Raw genomic sequence first — 25866 nt, forward strand, 5'->3', positions numbered from 1 at the left:
ATCATTGCCATTTTACAGATGAAAGCTGAGACACAGAGTAGCAGAGTAGTTGAGTAATCTGGATGAAGAAGGTAGCCAAGAATGGAACATTTTGGCTCCATATGGAACATAGTCTTAATTCAAAAGAGTTGCTCTACTCTTTATGAAAGAGACAACAATGGTTAAAAAAAAGGCATGCACCTTAAAGATCCCACACAAAATATATTAGAACTAATACATGAATTCAGAAAAGTACTAGGATACAAGATTAATATACAGAAATATGTGGCATTTCTTTACACTAACAATGAAATACCAGAAAGAAAAAAGAATCTCTTTCAAAACAGCCTCAAAATAACATAAAATACCTAGGAATAAACCTAACCAAGAAGGTGAAAGACCTATATGCTGAGAACTATAAGACACTGAGAAAGAAAAGTGAAGATGATCCAAAGAAATGAAAAGCTATCCCATGCTCTTCGATTGGAAGAAGTAATGTTGTTAAAATGGCCATATTACCCAAAGCAATCTACAGATTTAATGTGATCCGTATCAAATTATCCATGACATTTTTCATAGAACTAGAACAAATAATCCTAAAATTTACATGGAACTACACATGAACATGAATTGCCAAAGCAATCCTGAGGAAAAAGAGCAAAACTGGAGGCATAACCCTCCCAGACCTCAGACAATATTACAAAGCTACAGTAATCAAAACAGTGGGGTACTGGCACAAAAACAGATGTATGGATCAATGGAACAGAATAGAGAGCCCAGAAATAAACCCACACGCCTATGGTCAATTAATCTACAACCAAGGCAGCAAAAATATACAATGGGGAAAAGACAGTCTCTTTTGCAAGTGGTGTTGGGAAAGCTGGTCAGCTGCATGTAAATCAATGAAGTTAAAACACACCCTCACACCATACACAAAAATAAACTCAAAATGGTTTAAAGACCTAAATATAAGACATGACACCATAAAACTCCTGGAAGGGAAAACAGGCAAAGCATTTTCAGACATAAATTGTAGCAATGTTTTCTTAGATCAGTTTCCCAAGGCAAAACCAATAAAAGCAAAAATAAACAAATGGAACCAAATCAAACTAAAAAGTTTTTGCTCAGCAAAGGAAGCCATCAACAAAACAAAAAGACAACCTACGGAATGGTAGAAAATATTTGCAATTGATGCACCTGACAACGGGTTAATTTCCAAAATATACAAACAGCTCATACAACTCAATATCAAAAAAACAAACAACCCAATCAAAAAATGGGCAGAAGACCCGAATATACATTTCTCCAATGAAGACATACAGATAGCCAACAGGCACATGAAAAGATGCTCAACATCGCTAATTATTAGAGAAATACAAATTAAAACCACAATGAGGTATCACCTCACACTGGTCAGAATGGCTATCATCAAAAAGTCTACAAATAACAAATGCTGGAGAGGGTGTGGAGAAAAGGGAACCCTTCTACACTGTTGGTGGGAATGTAAATCGGTGCAGCCGCTATGAAAAAGAGTATGGAGGTTCCTTAAAAAACTAAAAATAGAGCTACTATATGATCCAGCAATCCCAGTCCTGGGCATATATCTAGAAAAGACAAAAACTGTAATTTGAAAAGATACATGCACCCCAATGTTCAAAGTAGCACTATTTACAATAGCCAAGACTTGGAAGCAAACCAAATGCCCATTGATCAATAGAAGACTGGTTTAAGAAGATGTGCCACACACACACACATATACACGATGAAATATTACTCAGCCATGCAACAACATGGAGGGACCTAGAGATGATCATACTAAGTGAAGTAAGTCAGATAGAAAAAGACAATTATTATATGATGTGACTTATATGTGGAATCTAAAAAATAATACAGATGAGTATATATACAAAGCAGAAACAGACTCACAGATGTAGAAAACAAACTTATGGTTGCCAAAGAGGAAAGAGAGGTGGGGGAAGGATAAATTAGGAGCATGGGATTAACATATACAAACTACTATACATAAAATAGATAAGCAATAAGGATTTACTGTATAACACAGAGAATAATATTCAGTATCTTATAATAACCTACAATGGAAAATAATCTGAAAAAAGTATATAACTGAATCACTTTGCTGTACACCAGAAACTAACACAATATTGTAAATCAACTATAAACTTCAATAAAAAAGTCATGCAAATAAAGCAAGTAAACTAGCCTTTTTGATATTTATTTCCTTTTTGATAGCACCTCCAAGAGGCACTTAAATAAAACTCATGCTAGGGAAAATTATAGGCAGTGTCATATTTAAAACTACGGAAGCCAACAGTCCTGGAAAGGGAAGGCTGGGATAGTGCCCAATGGCCAAAGCGCTATCATCTGAGAGCCACTGTTCTAGAATAAAACACATCCAAGTACACCAGACTAAAAACCATCATGTTCCCTGACTGATCATGAATGCAAGGCAGGCAACCGTCTCAGTGTGCTAGTCCTGCTCCTTTGACCTCCTACAGCAGGACTGGGGGTGCCGCCATTTTGTTTGGGTGACAAAATCATGGCATGATTCTTGCCTGATATTTATGGTCAATGTTTTATTGGAGCCACACAGCCATGCTGTCTGCTGACCAACCAAGCCAATGGAATGGTGTGATTCCATTAGCAACACCGTATTCAGATCTAGATCATCACAGAAGCCAGAGTCAGCGCTCACTAGCCGCGGGGCTGGTTTGAATGCCCAAGGAGGCCCACAAAAGAGGGAAAATACGGAGTTGCTCATATTTACTCAGGAAGACTTGAAAGAAATCCACATCATATTGGTCAACAGTCTGTGCTCAGGACTGCATTTTATGGTGAACCTGCCCTCCTTCTCACTGCTGACAGGTACCCACACGGTGTAAGGGAAGAGAAGAACCTTTGGAGAAAAAGAAGGATGAAGGACTAGGAATGTTTTCTTTCTCACAGAAGCAGACGTGGAATTGTGTCTTCTTGGCTTCTCTGAATTGGCCGTTTGCCCTTCTGAAATGAACATTCTGTGCTAACTTCAGAAAGCATGTTGGCAGGGTCAGGGTGGGAGGTCTGAACCGATAATACTTGGGTGGTTGATGCTTTCCTGTCTGAGGGCTGACACAGCTGTGACCTCCACTCAGCTCACCAGCAAGGAACCGGTTTGGCCACATGAAAATGAGCTGTTTCGTCCCTTTGGGAGACAGAAAAGGATACATGAGGCTGTGCCTGATACAAGTGAAGTATTATCTAAGATGGTTTAGAGTAAAGAAACTGGGGAGCCACTACGATTAATTTATTTCTTCACTCTTTTCTTGAAACAATAGTACCTACAGAGAGGTCATACGTTGGAAGTCGTGGAGAAAAACTCTTCCATTATTTCTCTCTGAGTGTATGGGTGGCAGAGTAGAAGCATAAAAAGATGTTAACAAAGCACTTTCGAATATATCCAGTTCCCAAATGTCAAAACGCCTCTAACTGACAAATACTTGACAAGACATCCAAGCCTAAAAATCTGCCTTTTGTTTAGACCCACTAAACTGCCTTAAAACCCAGTATGTGTTAATGCTTCTCTTCCCTCCCCCAGCCCCAACTAAACAATTACCCCTCTATGTCTCCCCTTCACAGGGCCTCCTAAAAAAAAAAAAAGCCAAACTTGAATTTTTTAACCTCATTATCTCAAGCTTTTATATCTTTGAGGACAAAAGCATTCATCTTCATCGACAAAAAGGATCCCTTTTCAAAGTCCTGCCCCCGCCCCCCTCCCCGAACCTTGAGGATATAAATATTTGGGCTGCAATTTTCTTTTATTTTAATGAAACAAGGCTGGCTTCACCATTAGGAAGCAAACTTGTTTCATATTTCTTTATCTCCTTAAGGCCAGCAGATCCTGTTCCGCAGCCATAATGCTAGTCCTTCTTTTTTCATCACGATGGAATCAAAAGGAAAAAAAGCTCAAGGTAAAATGTCTGCCAGCTGCAGGGAGGCCAAATGAATCTATTTCCCCTGGTCCCACACTACCTACACCTTTGTTGGTGGGCTCTCTCTCCTGCACAGAGCTCCTTCTAGATAACCTGCTCCACTTACCGCCCCCAGAGTGGCAACACCAATGTGTCAGGACATGGCCAGCACCTCTGCTGATTTATTAAAAAATGGACAACTGACCCAAGGCCAGCCAGTGTGCTGTTGGCTAATGTCTATTCGGATCTATCTTCCTGAACAGTTGACTCCAGACCCAGACCACTGTCAGTTGGTAGCTGGTCCTTGAGTTGAAAGGTTAACTGGTACTAGAGTAACCATATTGGGCTCCAATCCCCTCCAAAGAAAACCACACTCAAACTGGGAGAGAAAAGGAACCAGAAGTTTGCAAAAGTACAGATTCACAAAGCCGTGGTAGAAGCTCCAAGATGTGAGAGAGGCCCCTAAGAGGCAGAAAGTAAAGTTTGTGCCTCACTTACTAGTTACAGTCCTGGTCATGATGACTTCAGCTCAGGATGACCCTACTATGGTTTCTTTCAAATATTTCCCCTACTGAAGCTACTTTAAGTGGGTTTCTGTTTCTGACACCCCAAACAGCCCTGGCCAGGACATCATCCAATCCTATTTCCCCCACTCTCTTTTCTATATTCTCTGCCCTTGTTAGGAAAATCTTTGGACTATTCCCCAAGCCAGCCAGGTTCATAATCTTGTTGCCTGTGTCCTCTTCAGTTATATTACTGACATTTTCCACATAATTTCAAAACGTCCACTTTCCCTCTACATCAGCCTTACCCCTAGCTGTCCAATGCTGGGGAGGCATTTCCATGGATGGCTCTGATAGGAATGTTCCATTTTTTAGACAGTCCAGGTCAATGGCTCAAATCCACTTCCTTAGAAATCCTACCCGTTGTTCTTGGCTCTGTTTTCTGAAATTATGGAGGAGAAATCTACTCTCCTTCTACCTCCGTGTAGGCTGCATTTTTGATGACTGACATATCCTCTCTATTTCCCCTTCCATCTATGATTCCTCATGAGGTGATGTCAAAGCCCTTCATCCCCTGGTGGATCCTCTTCCGCTGACATTGCCCCCAACCTCATCCCCATTTCACCAAATTCTTACCCACAGTTACGTGCTCAGCCTAAACCCACCTCCCTATGACATCTGCCAGGCCACACTCAGAGAGAAGCAGCTCCATGTAGGGGTCGGCAGCATGGGTTTGGAATCAGACAAACCCGGGCTTGGTTTCTGGCTTGAACCTTCATTGACCATGAATCTTTGGGCACGTTATGCAATCTGTCCCTGCCACGATGTTCTTACGTGTTCCGTCTTTGTGCAACATACCCAATTCTCAATGTTGTTTTGTAACTAAGTCGATGAGATGTAAGATGCTTATTACACAAAAAGAGCTCAATCAATGGTATTTTTTCTTTCATTTCTTCAGGTATACAAATTTCTCTTTTCTGAATTTAGGGGAGGTTTAGCAGCTCCAAGCGTGATCTTTGGGATCAGACACCATGGCTGGGTAATGGTTGTGTGACCTTGGGCAAGTCACTACACTTCTGCTGTCTCTCCTCTATAACACGGGGGTACAAATAGCACCTACCTCATAGGACTGTTGTTCATGAAGATTAAGTGAGTTAACACATATAAAGAGCTGAAAAGAGTTCCTGGCACAGAGTCATCACAGAGGGTAGCTACTATCTCCTCAAGATTGAATACTTACAAGATATCTGATTTCATGCCTGCAGTTCTCCTCAGCTAGTTAATTTGTGGCTCAGCAACCATGTTTTATATTTTACAATTCTTGGGTGCAAAAACATGTTTCTTGGAAAAAACGAAAAGAATCAATGAGAAGCAAAGGATGCCAAAAAAAAAAAAATCCTTATATAATCCTGATATAGTCTAGCAATGTTAGATAGTTAAGTCAACTCAAAACAAGTAAAAACAGAGGCCCTTTGGGGGCCAAATAGCTACCTGATGATAAGAGATGGGGACAGGCGTCCGGAAGACTATCCACTCCACAATTTCGCTACACGGTGGGGTAGTCAAAGAACCTGTGTACCGGTAATAGCTGCCCAGGGATGCAGGCAGGAGGTCCCGGAGGACGAAAGGATCCAGAAAGGTCTCCTTCTCTGTTTGGGGGAAGAGGGAAAAGAAAAGCACAGTGGTAAGTCGTTCTATGCTGCAGACACACAGTCAAAACCCTCGGCATGCGGGTGCCACATCACAAGTCTTGTGTTTATTTACATCCCGAGAAGCACTAGCATTTGGTGGTGGGAGAGCCATGGAAAACAAAGCAGCATTTCCCAGGGTGTGTGTGCTCTGAGACATCGTACTGCACTGCATTTCATGAAAAATGGGTTCCATGGTAAACAGCACTGGGCAACACTTCAGGCCCTCCCTCTTCCCCCAGGAAATAGACAAAACACTAGCAGAGTCAAGTCACTAAATCCTGCAGAAAAGAAAGAGACTTGGTTTTGTTTAACTTGCCCCTTTCCAATATATATTTTAGTTTCCATAATACGTTTTATTTAATCCTTCTTTTTTTTTTTTTTGGCCGTGCCACATGGCATGTGGGATCTTAGTTCCCCCACCAGGGATCGAACCCACGTCCCCTGCATTGGAAGCATGGAGTCTTAACCACTGGACCACCAGAGACATCCCCATTATATTTTAAATATTATTTCAACATGTAATCAAAATTAAAATCATTAATGAGATATTTTATATATTAATATATATTCTGTACTAAGTCTTTTTAATGTTGATTTTAATTTAAAAAAATTTTTAATTGAAATATAGTTGATTTACAATGTTCTGTTAGTTTTAGGTGTACAGCAAAGTGATTCAGTAATACCCCATCTTGTTTCATCATAGACCCCTTCTCCGTCTAATCCTTATGAACTAATAATCAGGCGAACAAACTTTGGGACTCCCATGAGAGATTAATTAGGAAAAGAAAACTGTAAGCCAATGGTAAAGTACAATTCCAAAGCTGGTTATGTTTCATTATGGTTTCACCCAAGGCTTATTCAGATCAAGGCACGACCCTGAACTTGTAAACTGATGGCCCTGAAAATAGGCTTTTTTTTGCAAAAGTGGAGTGGTCTTCCCTTAAGTAGAAGAAACGACATTTAAGCTGGGACCCAACAATGATATCTCACAATAACTCTATGAGGAAAACAAGTTAAAGAAGAGGTTAGCTCCTACATAGCAAAGCTGGGATATGAACCCATGCACCTTGACACCAGAACTTGCACAATTCTGACTCAGGTTGAAGAAGCTAAAGTAAACTAGGTGAATATTTAACTGTGGGGGCAAAAGAGGAAAAGAAGAGCATTTCAAGCTGTGAGAACAGTATGTGCAAAGGTCCTGAGGCAGGAATCAGCAGTGCAACAGAGTTTAGGCACTATACTATAACACTTTCAGTCAGACCCAGTAGATCATCCAGCTTCTTTCACAAATCAGAGAGAGTTTTAGTCTCTACCTGGGTCTTCAAATGTCTAGCCCTGTATTTAAGTCTGGAATGCCCACCTCATTCCTGTTGGGGATGTAATAAGGCTATTACAGTCCTGCTAATGGCTTGCCTTAGCTCCCCTATGGCCTCCTCCATGCGCCCCTGGCCATTTCTCGGGGACCTCAAGGCTCCAGGTTACTTCATGGACAGTCCTGTGACTTCCAGGAATATTATTCCCAGCCTCACGCCTCCTCCCTCCTTTTCCTTCATACAGAACAAGCAGTGTACGCATTTGGGCAAATGTGTATCCTTAGACGCAAAAGGTCTATGTAACTGGGGGTTAAGGCAAAAACCCAGCAGAAATCAACTATATTAGAATAATGGGGTTTCCCTGGTGGTGCAGTGGTTGAGAGTCCGCCTGCCAATGCAGGGGACGTGGGTTCGTGCCCCGGTCCAGGAGGATCCCACATGCCGCGGAGTGGCTAGGCCTGTGAGCCATGGCCGCTGAGCCTGCATGTCCGGAGCCTGTGCTCCACAACGGGAGAGGCCACAACAGTGAGAGGCCCGCGTACCGGAAAAAAAAAAGAATAATGAAAATGGTAATTTCCTTTTGGTAGAGATTTGTTGAACAAATCTTAATATTTATTTAGCTTTTACTATATGGCAGGCACTCTTCTGAGTACTCCTCTGTTGCAAACATTTAAACAGCACTTACTGTATGTGCCAGGTACTGTTCTAAGAGCTTTACAAAGATTGATTTATTTAATGCTTAAAATAGTCCCATGAAGTATTACCATCCCCAATTTACAGAGCTGGAACATACAACCATGTAGTTGAGTTTGGAATCCAGGCTTTCATTATTCTTAAGCCATCACCACACCCTTTCACTTTACAACCCTATGGAGTATCTACTTTTAATGCTCCAATTTTCCAGATGTGGAACTTAAGGCACAGAGAGGTTAAATCACTAAGCCCAAAGTCACTAGTGAACAGTAAAGTGGCAGCAGTTATTCACGAGGCTCAGAAACCTTGGCTGATTCTCACAAAGGTTTTCAGTTCATTTTTTAAAGGGAAAAATTAAGTATTAATTAATACATGCATCATAGGGGTCTATAATCAAAATGACAAAAGCAGTTTCCACGGGACAAAAGGCTGGAAATAAAAGAATCACCCCTCCGCCCGCTGGCAAATCTGGGCTTTAATTTAACCCATTACCAGCAGCCTAATGATGGTGGAAATCTCTGTAAGCGTGCCTGGCTGAGAGGAGGAACCGTTTTGGCCTTTGCTTGCTGCACTTCCTCGGCCCTGCAAATAGTCAACAAGAGGCCCCAGGCAATAGAATGTGCACAGGCCCTGGCATCATGAACCACAAAATCACCACCTTCATTTCCCCATCACGCTGCAGGTGAACCCCGCAGCACACTAACCTGCTTTAGGATCAAGGGCTCCAGATTGAAGGACCGGAAAACCTTTAGAGTCTTCCCCTAGGGGCCTGACCCAATATTAGGGTTGCAGCTAAGCACGCTGTATGCAGACAGGTAGTGACAAGACAATCCCTGTAAGCCCGAGGCAGCAAAGCCCCCATCTAAAGCACCCACTCGAGGAAGAGGCTGTGGCTTTATAGAAAAAGATAAATGAGAAACACCTGCCCCACCAATCTGAAGTGGGCGGATTTCAAAAAGGAACATGGTTTCAGCCGGAACAGGACTCACGTAAGTTCTTGTATGGGCTCTTGCATTCAGCAAGGATGGATGGAAACTGCAGGTGTGACCATTTCTACAAATGCAGAAGGGTTTCTCTGTCCTGGATCAACCCAAGGGCTTCAGAGGCAGGTTCTGATTTAATTGCTTAGAAGGTGTAATCAGATCAGTGGCGGGGTGGGTAGAGTCCGTGAGGGGGACAAAAAAGGGAGGGGCTTCACTACCTGCTGATTCCACCACCATCACCGCCACTGGATCTCAGGATTCTGAGACCTGAAAGGGGCTTAGACCACCCTAGGTCAGTGGCTTCGGGAACCAAAGAACCCTTTCTTCAAACCAAATCTTACACAGGAGCCAGGCAACTCAAACAGCCAAAGTGCAGCCACCGGGGCTGAAGCTGAGCTGGGAACCCAGGGACACTTTGAAAACCACCAATTCAGTCCAATTCTTTAATTTTACAGCTAGGGAAATGGGAGATCAGAGAGAAGTAATGGACCCAAGGTAAAAAACTTAGGGAGAAAACAGAGACTGGGATGGGATTCTTTCTTCAAAGACACCACTTAGGATCTGAAACAGTACAGCTGGGAGCAGGAAATATCACGTAACACTGAAGACCTCATCAACACCTCATTTCTCCGTCCCTTACAGGGATTGGTGAAACGAGCAGAGATTCTCGGCCTGCTGGATTCAAATCCCAACTCCTCCACCTGTGAGCTGTTATGACCTTAGTTACTATACCTTCCTAGGCTGTTGTGAAGATTAAATAAATCAGTGTAAGAAAGGGGTTCAGAAAGAGCCTGGAACAGAGTAAGCATCTCATAAATGATAATATGATTCTCATTCTAATTACTTGTATTATTACCACTAGTATTATTATGATTCTAAGCTACCAAGACCTAGCTATGTATATCTCACATAGCCATGCACTTCCTTGAATGTTCGTGCATGTGTTTTATTTTTTAACTGGACTACTAATGCCTCAAAGGCACAGCATGTCTGACACAGTCTCCGTCAATCTGAGCACTGCAGGTTAGAGTTTTCTTTGTCAAAGCTCTAGCATGACCTTCGGAATCAACTGATATTTAACAGCTGTGTGACCTTAGAAAAAAATCTTAACCTCTCTGAGCTACTTCCCTTACCTGTAAAATAGGAATACTGAGATTATTTACCCCTCAGGGATGCTGTGACAATTAATCAAGCTAATAAATGTGAGGGGCTTTAGCACAGTGTCTTGTGAGCCCTGATTTATTAAGGTAAGCACTTGGTCCAGTGTGATCTCTGGTCCATTATAAGCCCTCACTTATCAAGGCAAGCACTGGGCTGAGAGCCAGCCAGCTTATTTTGTGTTTTAAGCCAGGGACTAGCAAATGTTTTCCGTAAAGTGCCAGATAGTAAATATTTTAGGTTTTGCAGGGCTAAGGGGCAAAATCAAAGTTGTTACATAGGTACCTATATAATAAACACACTTCCACAACCTTATTAACAATGTTCAAAACGCTAATAACTGAGGACAATTTTAAAAATATACATCTACTAGTGAGAAGAAAGGAATTCTTTTGGGCAGGGGAAAGGCAGGAAGAACATTTCGCTTAATTAGGGTTCACGTGTGAAAACCATTCTTAGCTCAGGAGCCATACAAAAACAGTCAGTGGAATGGATTTAGCCATCGGGCCATATTGTGCCCTCCTGATTGCAAGCCAAGTATAGGAGGGTGGGGGGCAAGTGTTAGAAAGTCATCTTGAGAGCCACAGCAAGAACTGGGGGTGGGGCATGCCACATGTTCAGGGGTCCCCATCACTAATGGTAATTTATTTTATGAACATACGTTACAGAATTAACTCCTAAGCTGTTTTCTTTCTCCCATGACTTTTCTAAGTTCAACTTGAACGTTGATTTTTGCTGATCTTTCTACAAATTCCATTTCCTGCTCAGTCCCATAGGAGTGCTCCACTGGCAAATGGGGTGCTCATAATGTTTAATTGTTATAAGTAACTTTAGAAATGGTACCCCTGTATTTCTGGCACTGCCCACAAAGTTCACAGAGGCCACAAGGCACTCAACTGGCTGGACCCAAGACTGGGTGTTCCTGAGTACAGCCACTGGGAGGAAGGAAGAATGTACTTTTCAGCTAAAAACTTAAACTCTCCCACTAAGAAAATCTTAATAAATGTCCATGTTATAAAGTGGAAGGACTGCTAGAGCCAGGTCCCTGGAGTTGAATCCTAACTGGTCTACTTAAAGCTCTGACTTAAGACAAGTTACTTAACCTCTCTGTCACTATTTCCTCATCTGTAAAATGGGATTATAATAATGACCTCATCTGGAGGTTTATCCTATCAGGAGAGTATTACATGAATTAACAGTAGTTAAGGGCTTAGGAGAGTGTCTAGCATAGAATAAGCACAGATACATACTTGTTAAATGAATCCTATTATAAAAGGGCAGTTGACTCCAAAGCCATCCAGATCAGAGCACTCTGCCTCCAACTTTTATTCTAATTAGTAATTTGAATTCGAAACATTCCTATCCCAGACACTTAACTAGTTGAGAAAAATATTTGAGATACTCTACTTATCCTACCATCCATTCCATTATACCATAATAAGCAAGTTCTGTGCATTACTAGTTAAAAGAACTGAAAAGGAATGAATCTCATATTCCACTTTCAAGTATCCCAGTGCTGTATGCAGACAATATTATATTTTAATAATTAATTGTTCATCAAAGAAAAAGATGAGAAACAGGGATGCGAAATTCAAAGTTATTCAAATTGCAAAAATTATGAATAATGTATGACTTTTATATTAAATACACACTATATTAAGTAGTCTACATTTCACCCAACTCTTTCATTTTCAAGCATTCTGAACGACAATATGAATAATCAGTTAGGGGAGGTTTATTTAGAAAAAGAAATACCTTATTTGAATGCAAACAGAGTATATCAGGAGATGATTAAATTTTTCTTATCAATTAGAAAATTCTGTATGAGGGCTTTAAAGTCATGGCCAGCCATTAAACCCAGAGCGGCCAAGTTATCCTTGCAGTTTCCTTTCAACATTAAATTATATCTGGCTCGATTCTGTTCAATTTCTTATTTCTGATAGCAGTGCTAGGAGGCAATCTTTAATTAAAGAAAATTTGAAAGATTCAAACATGCATAATTGGATTAAAAATGTGATTATTAAAACATTAGATGATAATCATCTGATTGACTGCATTTTTCGGTGTGTTAATAACGAAATATTTTCAATGCTTTGGTTATATAGGAAAAAAGAAAGCTTTTATAAAACATGATGATCAACGCAGAGATGAAAACTGTACAGCAATCGAGAAATATGGAATTATACTGAAAATGTTCACACACACCCAAATGAACATTGGAAAGCATATGGACAGAATGTGATAGTCTCTAGGGGAGGAAAACCAGTTCCATCCCCAAAACAAGGAATCAACCAATTTTAGAGAAGTATATAAAATGAACTAAGAACAGAAAGCCCAAGTTTCAGTGTTTAGCCCAATGACTGGTTTCTTCAGGGTTTCCCAAAATTTTTTATAAGGAAAAGTTATTAATTTTTCCTTAAAAGCTTAAAATCACTGGGGTAGCACTGGCCTTCTGCTTCATATTGGGGAAGGTAGGGAGAGTGACAGTGGAAAAAAACTGGGGATTAGGTCATGCTAAATGGGAGAAGATTTATGACTGTGCTGCTCAAATTTAATGTGTATGCAAATCACCTGGGAAGCCTGTTAAATTGTAGATTCTGATCCAGTAGGTATGGGATGGGGACTGAGATTCTGCAGTTTTAATAATGCTGATCACACTTGAGAAGCCAGTTTCTATGAGGACTGTGTCAGTGGGCTCCTCCCTGTTCTGCAGCCTCATCCACTGCTACTTTCTGGCCCTTAGGCTGAGCCATACTGACCTCTCGGCTGGTCCATGATCACACTACCCCAGGGCCTTTGCCTGGAACATTTTTTTCACTGCTCTATTCATGGCTGGTTGCGGACCAAATGCCTTTCAGCTGCTAACAACTCACTCATATTTGAATGACAAATTTCTCAATGAGGTCTCCCCTGACCACTGTTTTGAATAGGTGTCAAAGGGCAGGCTCCTTGAGAGGGAAGCATTTGATTGAAAAACCTGAAGATGGAAGCAAGCCAGGTGGCTACCTGGGGAGAACATTCCAGGCACAGAGAAAAGCCCCTGCAAAGGGATTCTGCCCGGTGTGTGGCTGGAGTGAAGTGGAGCAAAAGGGAAAGTGGAAGAAAAGTTCAAGTGCCCCAAATTTGACAGCTCTAGGAGGAAAAAAATCAGCTGCTGGTTAAGGATAATCTGGAATTTGGCTAAAAATTGTGAAGAGGCCAAAACACTAGACATAGAGTCAGCAGCTCTGGGTTAAGCATGGACTAGGCACAATGGGCTGTGTGATCTGGGAGGGGCCACGGGTCTGACAAGCTGGTGACAGAAGGGCCTGCCCAACAGCATCAGGAAGTGGGAGGTCGGGATGGAAAGCAAGAGCCTGAAGGCCAGAATCCAGGGACTTAAGGAGCTTGGCATCTAGAAGCCACCAGGGAGTAAGACAGCATTACACTATAATTAAGATGGTGGCAGAGGGAGTCAAGGAACTAATTTTATGACCTAAATATAAGAAATGAAACTTGCTCTATCTGATTGGATGTTGACTGTCATTCACATCATCTCTCTCATCAATAAGGAGGGTGAAACGGCAAAGACGGGGCAATGAAGTGGGGCTGGATCGTTTTCAAGGTGTAGCTGTCTGCAAGACTTCATGACAGACGATTTTAAGGAAGAAGCACGACACTGAAGTTACAACAAGGGGATCCTGGGGAAGTCACCCAAGAACCACAGAGAACTCTGTGGGGTTCCAAAGAGTTTCAAAGAACGCTAGTTCTATTTCATTTACAAATAAGGAAAATGAAGTCCACAGAGGGAAAGTGACTGAACCAAGATCACACAGTGAGGTGGGGAGGGAGTCTGGGTATCCCTTTCTACTACCCAGTTCTGTATCCCTGGGCCCCCAGTTCCTCTCCTGCAGCTGACATAAACATGATCAGCTGAGGAAGTCTCTCTGAAGACTAAAGAACTCATTTAGCTTTTTAAACATAAATCTAACCCTGACACTGCCCAGCTCAAAATCATCCACTGGTTTCTCACTTCATTTAGAATAAAATCCAAACTCCTCACCACGGCCATGAGGCCCTCCATGATCTAACTCTGCAACCCGTCTTCTCTCTGCCCTCTCCCTTGTTGACCATCACCTTCCTTCTCACCTTTCTGTTCCCTCTGCCTACGATGCCTGCCTTACTCCCACCCCCACTCCATATGGGTGATTCCTTTTCATTCTTCAGATCTCAGTTCATCTCCTGAGAGCCAACCCTGAGCGCCCCATCTAAGGCTGTTCCCGCTGCTATTAACCATCTACATCACACCTGGTTTATTTCCTTCCCAGATGCATTTACTGTCTGTCTCCTCCAAGAGCCGGATAATTCCACAACAGCAAAGCCTTTGCCTGTTTTGTTCACTCTGTATATCCAGCAACAAAAACACTGCCCGGAACATAGTAGATGCCCAATCTTTGTGAAAAGAGAATGAAGGAACAAACAAACACAGCAGTTGGTGTATTTTAAGTAACCAATAAATCCTAGATTTCTTCATATCCATGTCACCATCAATCGTAAGATGCACCATTATTTCAAATGCCACTAGTAAAAGCAACAAGTTGCTAATTAAGCAATGATACAGTATCACCTGGAAGGTGCGTCCTAATTTTAGAGTTGTTAAAATATGAATGAAAAACATTGTAACTATGTGTAGTGATGGATGTGAACTAGATTTATTGTGGTGATTATTTTGCAATATAGACATAGATCAAATCATTATGTTATACACCTGAAATGAACATAATGTTATATGTCAATTACATCTCAATAAAAATATGAAGACATGAGAGTTACAGAATTGATGAAATAGGATGTTGATATAATTCAACAGGACTCACATCAAAGGTCCCCATCAGCTTTCTGCGTCTACTAGAAGCTGGGTCCAGAGCCTGTTTTGTGATCACAGTGCAAGATGCTCACGAGGCCGGGTGGCAGCAAACTCCCATCTGTAATACTGACTGGATCCTCTGGCCTCAGTTTACCCTCCACTGACCTGAACCCTAGACTCCATCCACACAGTGGATGTTCTGTAGTTCATGTCTTTCTACTAGTTCACATTTACGGTGCGTGAACTTGGTGCCAGGCCCTGCTGTGGCCTTTCTCTCACTGAGGCCTCACACCCCTGTGAAGTAGGTATCAATGTCATGATGAGGGCTGTGACCTTGCCAACAGTCATAGCTGTACAGACCTGGGTCTCCCTCACAGGCTGTGTAATTGATTAGTAATAGTTTTTTTTTTTTTCTTTTTTAGCAGACTGGAAGCTCCACTACATCAAGACTGTGGCTCCTTACTGTATCCCCAGCACCTAAGACAGAGCCTGAAAGAGTAGCTCCTTTATACGTGGCTGAAAAAAATTGATCAAACTAAGTCACTGGGTAGCTCTAAGTCAGAAGTGGGGAAACTGGGGCCCCGAGGCCAAATTCAGCCTAGTACCTGTTTTTGTAAATAAAGTTTTACTGGAACAAAGCCATACCATGGTCTGTGGCCGCTTTCAGGCTACTACTGTGCAGTTGAGTCGTTGTAGCACAGAATGGATGGCTGGCAAAGGCTAAAATACTTGCCATTAATCCCTTTACTAAGAAAGTCTGCTGATACCTGCTCCTCTGTGAAGCGCAGGGTATTTAGAAGGGATGGCAACAAGCAATCCTATTCAAGCACGAAGGGAGCAAACTACATGAGGATACAGAGAGGTGTGGAGCTTATTTCTGCTTCTGAAACACTCTCCACCAGGGTGCACAGGATTTAATACACACCCCTCGGCCTTCTGCATGGGCACAGTCCAGAGAAGATCTGAGAAGCCCCAACTACGGCATCTTATTTCAGGGTCTGAGCAAGGGCGGCCTGAGCAGAAGAGAGCTCACCTGATGAATCAGACTCCTGTATTCAAGGAACCAGGGTGGCACTCCAAGGTCATGAAATAGCCACTCTACCCAGGTTCAAAGACATCTAGCCTCCTTGAGTTTATTGGTGGTCAGGTGGTCAAATGTAGCATTTTGATTTAAGGGTTGATGTATGAACAAAACATATGCTGACATGAACATTTCCAAAGAGAAACTACACGAAGAGCGCAGAGTCTTGTCAACAATTAAGGAAATGAACATAACGTTTAAATTATAGAGTTATACAGTGACAAAACCCCAGTATTATCACTGAACAGTTTCCATTGCTTGCCTCTCTCCCGTACTTGGTTCTGGTGGCCATAATTGACATGGTGGGTACATTCTTTTAGCTTCCTTTTGATGCTCAGTCAATGACCTAATTCACAGAGGAGAAACCCAGGCAGAAACCAGAGTTCAGTGATTTTGACAATAATTAGGAAGACAGTCAATGCTAGAATTGGAAACTGGCCCAGCAGAATGCATCTGAGTCCAATACAACTGGGTTCAAATCACTTTTCCACTGCCATGAGCTGGGACAAATGAGCCAATCTCTGTGAACCTCAGTTTACCCATCTGTACCATGGATTAAGCATTCTTCTCTCCCTGGGCTACTGCTGAGATTAAGTGAGACTTTAGGTATAGAATATCTGGGCAGAGCTAGGCACATAGCCAGGGGTTAACAGATGTTTCTGTTTCTTCCTTTCGCCCTCTTTCTGGTCCCTGGTCCACTACCCTTTCCCCTGGTCTCAAAGGGACTGGCTATCCCAAATCATCTTTGTGCACATTTTCTCCATCACTTCATTTTATTTTCATATGAGCCAACTAAGCCAAGCAACATACATTCTAGTTCAATAGCCGGGTGGTGACAGGGCAGAACTCAGAGCTCCACCATCATCTCCTGTCACCTCACGGCCTCCACCATAGTCACATCAACAAGTAACAACAACAACTTGTTGGGGGTGAGGGTGGGGGGATGGCAGTGATAACAGCTGACACTGGGTGCTGACCGTGTGCCAGTCACAAGTTTGTACAATAAGTCACTGACTCCTCAAGACAAACCAATAAGGTTGGTATTACTATCACCACTTTATATGGTTAAGAAAACAGAACCACAAAGAGGTGAAGTGATTTGTGCAGCTTGTACAACTAGTCAAAAGCAGAACTGGTATTCAAACCCAGAGCCTGGGTTCTTGGCCACGATACGACCCTGCTTCTCCTATACCAAGATGACATGCGTAGAGCAGGGTAAGGTCACACCAGGCAGCCCCAAGCACTTTAGCGAGCACTTTCACAGTACAGAACTGGAGACATATTTTTAAACTCTCTGCTCTTCACACCCCAGTGAAACAACCAGGAAAAGGGCATTTCCTTGGGTTCCCATAATCCTCTTCAAATGATGACATATTGACAAAGGAGGCTGGCTAAATGAGAACTAGCCTCAAATTCAAATTAACCTAAAAGGAATCACTTTTGAAGTCTTTTTCTGACTCAACATGATTGTTCACAATGCTATTAGTGATAAAATAGAGCCCCACAGCATCCCATTTCCTGGCTTTGGCTAAGAAAAGAAATGGAAATAGCGCACATCTATGGTGGTGTTCTGACAGACCAAAATCCAGGAAACTGTGGAAATGGCTTAAGAGCGCCTGTTTCTAGAAGATTTTGAGATCAAAGGGGTTCAGATAAGCATCTGCTCTCCCTGGATCCATAACAGACTTGAGCCTATTAGTCAAGACCAGGGTGCTGCAAATTTATAGCACACTTCAGGAAAGTTCCATGTAATTAGACGCTGGAAACATAAATTTCAGAGGGGGAAATTTTGTCACATGTTAAGATGTGCAAAACTATCAGTGACCTGTAGATAATGTAGCACTGCGTTTCCCATTCAAAAGGGAGAAAATGTGAATTTCTTTCTTGAAGGTTAACATTAAAACAGAACCCTCTTTAATTTCATTGAAATATATCTGGATGATGTCGCAATCTGGGCAATATCAAAACTGAAGCCCATCTCTGTAAAGTGTATCAAATGGTAAGTAATGACCTGAGTGGGTATTTACACTGTCCCCAAATAAACAAACCACTTTGTGAAGGCAACACTATTAGTAGAGCTACAAAAGTTACTGTTTAGACATGGCAGGGTTGACAAACTTTTTCTGTAAAGAAGCAGAGAGTAAATATTTAAGGTTTTGCAGGCCAGAGGGTCTCTCTGTCATAACTACTCTGCCGTTACAGTGTAAAAGCAGTCATAGACAGTAAGTAAATGAATGAGTATGGCTGTGTTCCAATAAAACTTTATTTACAAAAACAGGCAGTGGGCCCGATTTGGCCCACAGATTGTATTTCCTGATCTCTGATTGCCAGGACAGTGGACACACTCCAGGCACCCTTCCTTCTCAGTACTTTCCCTGTCTTAAAGCATTTAGCATTAATACCCATGAGGCAGATACTTTCACAACTGTCATTTTCCCAGGTAGAAGGCTCAGGGACAGAGAGAGCCAACAATTTGTACAGGATCACACAGCTCCCAAACTGCAAAGCCAGCATTCAAATCCAAGACAGCCTGAACTCTGAAGTGCTGGTCTAGAATCTCTGTTCAGCAGTGTTCCTAAGAGTCAAATTTCAAGTGAAAAGTAATAAAATTTCATTTCTCTAAAGGTATTCCATAATGCAAATTTTTTATAAAAATTCACTTCAGGGACTTCCCTGGTAGTGCAGTGGTTAAGAATCCACCTGTCAATGCAGGGGACACGGGTTTGATCCTCGGTCCGGGAAGATCCCACATGCCGCGGAGCAACTAAGCCCGTGTGCCACAACTACTGAGCCTGCGCTCTAGAGCCCGTGAGCCACAACTACCGAGCCTGCGGGCCACAACTACTGAAGCCCAAGTACCTTACAGCCCGTGTGCCACAGCTACTGGGCCCACGCACTACAATTATAGAAGCCTGCATGCCACAACTACTGAGCCCATGTGCTGCAACTACTAAACCCTGTGCACCTAGAGCCCGTGCTCCGCAAAAAGAGAAGCCACTGCAATGAGAAACCTGCGCACCGCAACGAAGAGTAGCCCCCGCTCGCCGCAACTAGAGAAAGCCCGCGTGCAGCAACGAAGACCCAATGCAGACAAAAATAAAAATCAACATTATAAATAAATAAATAAATTCATTTCAAAGTTCCAATTGCTGTATTCATGTGAACACATGACATGATTCTGTAGGCAAATTATAGTCTCTTTGACCATCACCAAGAATGGCAAGGACCAAAAAAAAAAGAAAAGAAAAGAAAAGGAAAGATTCCTCATGAGATTAAAATTTTTCCAAAGGCAGAGGAAATCTAGTTGATCATCTTACCCTCAACACCCGAACTAGCACTTATTAGGCCCGATGGATGGAAGGATGGATGGACACTGTGATCAAAGGGGCTTAAATTTCACTTACACAAAACAGGCAAGAACCCCTCAAATCAAATCAACTCATCTCTGCTCCATCTTCTTGCTGCTGGATTGTAACAACACAGATGGCCATTTTCACCTAATAGTTTACTTTGTTCCAAATGTTCCTTGTGCTAGGATTTGTCTTCTTCTTCCAAAGTCCATGCAAGATATTTTTCAGAAGCTTCAGCCATTTAGTCTTAGAAAGTTCATGTTGAGATCTTCACTCCAGGGAGTGAAGAGAATGATGAGAGTATGGGCCTGTTTAGTATTTCTTCACTTGCCCCTTTAACAAGTCTATATGATGAGCCTCAGTCAACCAAAAGGTGCAAATGGTAACCCTGGCCAAGAACAGAGCAGGAGATGGCCTGGGAATAACAAGAGTCAGCCTCAAGTCACGAAGACCTTGGTTTAAGTCACCCAGGCCCTGCCTGCTTTACTTGCCTTTCTATGTAATGGGGGATATGAGAGTTGTACATCAGAGGGTTTCTGGAGGATTTAATGATGCCTGTCAGGCTAATCATACCCTGACCTGGTATAGAGCCAGGATGAACTAGCCCAGTAACAACGAGGAACCTTTGTTTTCAGACTTGTCACCTGCCACCCCATCCCTCTGGTTTCTGATTTCTTTTCTCTAAATTCCACAAGGAAGTATTGGCTTCCAAAGTCATCGCTTAATGATACAATCCCAAGGCAGCGACAGTTCTTTCTCTGGTCTACAATCCATTTGTAGAGAGAACAAACAACCTGTCAGGGGTACTTATGATAAAAAGTTTGGTAAAGAAAAAATAAAATGCTGTCACTCCCCTCTTTGTTTGCTGTGAGGCCACTTGGTACTCGATGTCTCCCAGAAGAAAGCACTGCCTGAATCTCTGACTTTCTAATACTCATCATTGTCTTCTTTGATTGTGAAATTTAACACACATGCAGAAAGGTGCACAAACATAAACATACTTTTAACCAATAATCCTAAAGTGAACCCTGGAGTAACCACCACTCTGAACAGGAGGAGACTTGCCACCCTTGCCGGGGCCAGGCCCTTATCACTTGCCTATCCCACTCCAAGAAGTAACCACCATCCTCTGTTTTTAAATAATCATTACTTTGCTTTTCTTGTAGTTTTACCACCTACATGTACACTCCTAAAGAACCAAGGTTAGGTTTTCCCATTTTTTGAACACTTGTTCAAGAATACCTTGTGCATTCTTCAGACTCTTGCATCACCTTACAGTTTTCAGATGTGCCCATGTTGGTGTGAGCCACAAGACTCCACGTGTATTTATCCAGCTTGCTAACAATAGGTATCAGAGGCATTTCTGGGTTTGGGCAGTTAGGAAAAACAATGCCACAGACATTCTCATACACAGCTCACGGTGCATTTTTTTTTTATTAATTAATTAATTTATTTATTTTCTGGCTGCATTTGGTCTTTGTTGCTGCATGCGAGCTTTCTATAGTTGCAGCGAGCGGGGGGCTACTCTTTGTTGCAGTGTGCGAGCTTCTCATTGCGGTGGCTTCTCTTGTTGCAGAGCACAGGCCCTAGATGCGCAGGCTCAGTAGCTGTGGCGCACAGGCTTAGTTGCTCAGCGGCATGTGGGATCTTCCCGGACCAGGGATCGAACCCCTGTCCCCTGCATTGGCAGGTGGATTCTTAACCCGTGCCACCAGGAAAGTCCCTCATGGTGTGCTTTTATCTGGGTTTTTCCAGGGGACATACATAGCAGTGGGACTACTGAATCAATTCAACTAGACACTGCCACACCATTTCCAGAAAATCTGCGAGTTCCCAGCATTCATATCCTTGCCAACACTTGACACTGTCAGGATTTTTAATATTCGACTGTCTGGTGCGTGATGGTAGATTATTTTAGAGCTTCGTGAGTGTAATATTTTTGGGAAATTAATGTATAATATCCATGGGCTGTTCTGTAGTTTGCAAATAGTCAAATGCACAAATCTAAGGAGACGGTGTAGTAAATGTTTATAATATATTTATGTAATCTAATCATCCTCCAGATCAAGATATATAGTATTTTTTTACTGCCTGGGAAGATTCCCTTGAGTCCTTTCTCACCCCCTGTACGTACCCCTTCATGCTACTATTCTGAGTCTTATCACCAGAGATTAGTTTTGTCTGTTCTTGAACTTTGCATAAACGGAACTATGCAGTACATGTTCTTTTGTTTTTGTGTAAATCAAGTCATCATTTTTAATTGCTGCACACTATTCCCCTGTATGAATACACTAAAACTCGAATATCTAGGCTCCCCTTGGTGGACAGCTGGGCTGTTTCCATTTGGGGGCTATTATAAACAAAGCTCCTGTGTACAGGTCTTTTTGTAGCCATTTCTTTTGGGTATATACCTACATGTGGAATTGCCGGCTCAGAGGGTACGGCCTATGTGTAACTTTGGCAGCAATGGCTACACGGCTTTTGGAAAGGCTGCGCCACCTTCATACCCACAGTGGTTGTCCTGGAGTGCCAGCAGTGCTGTGCCCCAGGGCTAGTTTCTTTTAAAATCATGTATTTGTGGCCGATGATGCAGTGGCAGTTGACAAGGCAAAGCCTAGCCACTGCTTTTGAAGGAATTCAGATTGTTCTATGACTGGAGTCTCTTCCAGGTTAGTCTTGATTATAGAAACCTCAATCCTAGCAGGTGGGATATGGAAAAAAGAACAGATGCAGATGCTCCAGCTTTCACCACCAAATGAAAACATTTGGCCGGGTAGTCACATGTATGTTCAGATTTACTTTATTACCTCCCTTTCTGCTAGATGCCTGGATTGAGTCTAACTATTCTAGGACTTTGTCCATAGATCTGGTGAGTTGACAATGAGCATCCCAGGGCGGGGGAGAAGATGGGTAGAAAATATCCCCAAAGTGAGCCCAGTGAATAAACTAGTCAACAACTGGATGAGGTATTCTGCAAAGAAAGTTTGATTTTCATAGACCCAACTTCTATTGGTGAGTTTTAACAAGGAAAGCTTGCAAGAGCCTCATTTTGTGACATCACTAGAAGGGCGTTCTCGAGTGATAATGTATTTGTACTTTCACTGATAAGTTTCTCAGAAGAGCCTGGGGAGGGCGGACAGGGAGAAGAGCCATCTCGTCCTGACTGGTGTCTGAGGCAATTTCTAACTGTCCCCTATATGTTTCCCGTGAAGGAGGAAGATACTTTCCTACGCACTAAGGTAGTACATTCAGTGGAAGAGGAAAGGACAGCAAGCAAGGCGATGAGAGAAGAGGGACAGGGACTTCCCTGGTGGTCCAGTGGTTAAGAATCCACCTGCCAACACAGGGGAGGCGGGTTTGATCCCTGGTCAGGGAACTAAGATCCCACATGCCGCAGGGCAACTAAGCCCACGCACCGCAACTACTGAGCATGCGAGCCACAACTAGAGAGCAGCCCAAACGCCACAATGAAGAGCCCGCATGACACAACTAAGACCCGATGCAGCCAAAAATAAAAATAAAATAAAAATATTAAAAAAAAAGAGGGGCGGATAGTCAAAGCTCAACAATCAAACAATCGCTACTAGCAAGTTTCCTTCCAAAAACAAAAAAAATGGATCTTTCTTAGATGACTGACATGAGGGAGTGGTCAGTGTTCTAGACTAGGTATATGTACAGTCTGCTGGATTTTCTTTGGGTGGATATTATGAAAAAGAATAGAAAGTAGGTAATCGAAAAACTTGAAAGAAAAATAATACATCCTTTTTAATTGACAGAGGATATAATGTACATTACTTAGCATTGGTCAGTTGGGTACAAACTACTTATAAGGGAATTGGTACATTTTTACTCAAATTCACGTACAAGTTTATTGTTTATTTTATGTTTTAAATGGATTGCTTTTTAAAATTTTATTTATTTATCTTTGGCTGCATTGGGTCTTTATTGCTGCGTGCAGGCTTTCTCCAGTTGTGGCGAGCGGGGGCTACTCTGTTGCGGTGCGCGGGGTTCTCATTGCGGTGCCTTCTCTTGTTGCAGAGCACAGGCTCTAGGCGCACAGGCTTCAGTAGTTGTGGTGCGTGGGCTCAGTAGTTGTGGTGCACAGGCTCAGTAGTTGCGGTGCACAGGCTCAGTAGTTGTGGCACGCGGGCTCAGTAGTTGCGGCACGTGGGCTTAGTTGCTCTGTGGCATGTGGCATCTTCCCAGACCAGGGATCAAACCCATATCCCCTGCATTGGCGGGTGGATTCTTAACCACTGTGCCATGAGGGAAGCCCCACAAGTTTATTTTTTTTAAATGGGTTTTGAAAAAATTAGAATTAGACTAAGCTCTTTGAAACCAATATTTCTATCAGGTGTGGCTACTTGCAAGTCCTGGTTCTTATATACAAAAAGCACTGTGAATGACTGAGTCAGAGTGGTGAATAAGAGTCACAATTTCTTTTCCTTTCTAGGGTATGCTGGCAGTAGTGTAAATAAAATCCCTGATTAGATACATTTTAATGCTTCCACCTATGGGTCAATGGATAGGACCAGAATCAATGGCAAACCACCTCTCTTCATTCTATTTATATTTTTTCATGCTTCCGAGTTTGTAAAAATCACAATTTACATAGAAAAATGAACACCTAAGAAAGAGCACTTTCTGGGACTTCTCTGGTGGCGCAGTGGTTAAGAATCCGCCCGCCATTGCAGGGGACACGGGTTCGAGCCCTGGTCTGGGAAGATCTCACATGCTGCAGAGCAACTAAGCCTGTGCACCACAACTACTGAGCCTGCGCTGTAGAGCCCGTGAGCCACAATTACTGAGCCCACGTGCCACAACTACTGAAGCCCGTGCGCCTAGAGCCTGTGCTCCATAACAAGAGAAGCCACCGCAATGAGAAGCCTGCCCACCACAAAGAAGAGTAGCCCCTGCTCGCCACAACTAGAGAAAGCCCGTGCACAGCAATGAAGACCCAACACAGCCAAAAATAAATAAATAAAATAAATAAATTTATAAAAAGTAAACAAAACAAAAAGAAAGAGCACTTTTTGCTTCCAAGAGGTTTCTAGGTATCTCTCCCCAGCTCCCCTGCACGAGAGTACCAAGGTCCCAGAGCTCAGAATCTCCAACATGCCACCTCTGTGCTGGTGCTGCTTGGGACCTTATATTCCCTTCTCTGCCTGGACAACCTCTATGCACTCTTTAGGTCTTCATGGTCACTTTGTCTGCAATGCCCGGTCTATATCCCCAAGTCTAAGTTAAATATTCTGCTGCTCTCCACTCTTTTTTTTTTTTTTTTTTAAATAATTTTATTTATTTTTGGCTGCGTTGGGTCTTTGTTGCTGCGCGCGGGCTTTCTCTAGTTGTGGCAAGCAGGGGCTACTCTTCATTGCAGTGCGCGGGCTTCTCATTGTGGTGGCTTTTCTTGTTGCAGAGCATGGGCTCTAGGCACGTGGGCTTCAGTAGCTGCAGCATGCGGGCTCAGTTGTTGTGGCGCACAGGCTCTAGGATGCGCAGGCTTCAACAGCTGTGGCTTGTGGGCCCTAGAGCGAAGTCTCAGTAGCTGTGGCACATGGGCTCAGTTGCTCTGCGGGATGTGGGATCTTCCTGGACCAGGGATTGAACCTGTTTCCCCTGCACTGGCAGGTGGATTCTTAACCACTGTGCCACCAGGGAAGTCCCTCCTCACTCTTTAATGTAATTACATGCTTAACCATATGTCTCTCCTGAGTGTCTACAAACTCAAGGAGGGCTGCTCCATGCGTGCTGTGCTTTCTCTCTACCTAGCTTCATGGTGTACTTAGATGAAGCACTTAATAATTATGCACAAAAGGAACAAGCAGTGACTGTAAGAAGTTCTGAGCGTTTTAAAAGTGAGAAGACCAAGTCATCAACTTTTTGGCAAGGTGATGAGGAAAATGTCTTTGGAAGGAAGATGTGACCTCTGGACCAGCCACAGGAGACACCCCTAAGATCTTCCTTCTAGAGACAAGCTGCTGTGAGGAGGCTTGGTAGCTGCTGTGCCTTCGGGCACACCTCGGCGCTCACAGGGAGGCCGCTCTCGCTGGGATGCTCTAGCCAATGACCACACCTGGTAGGGCTGGGCCACTGCTGCCCAACAGAGGACTCCTCTCATGGGCAGTCTTGGCTCTGGCGTTCTCCGAGGTCCCAGCCAAGACTTTCTTAGAGCTGCCTTCAGCCAGTCCTCCTAGGTTCCCTCTCTTTAGAGGCATCAGAGCTGCACTGGGGTCCCAGTGCTCTCCCCACCCACTCCTTCTCCCTCTCCTCTTTATCCTTCCCGGGCAGTCCCTCCCTGCCA

The 25866-nt window shown here is 43.0% G+C and overlaps 1 protein-coding gene across 2 annotated transcripts in view; it reads right to left on the reverse strand.

The window, feature by feature from the left end:
• The window catches only part of PTPRG (protein tyrosine phosphatase receptor type G), a gene marked incomplete at both ends in the record, with an annotated part of 742222 nt that overhangs the window by 145362 nt on the left and 570994 nt on the right, over positions 1–25866 (reverse strand). For both annotated transcript variants that reach the window (XM_079713343.1, XM_079713342.1), the window contains one exon: positions 5939–6096. In XM_079713343.1, coding sequence (XP_079569469.1) covers positions 5939–6096 — 158 coding nt within the window. The remainder of the gene's footprint in view (positions 1–5938; positions 6097–25866) is intronic.

The sequence above is a fragment of the Hyperoodon ampullatus genome, assembly GCF_949752795.1.
Source record: "Hyperoodon ampullatus genome assembly, chromosome: 10".
Classification (NCBI taxonomy): domain Eukaryota; kingdom Metazoa; phylum Chordata; class Mammalia; order Artiodactyla; family Ziphiidae; genus Hyperoodon; species Hyperoodon ampullatus.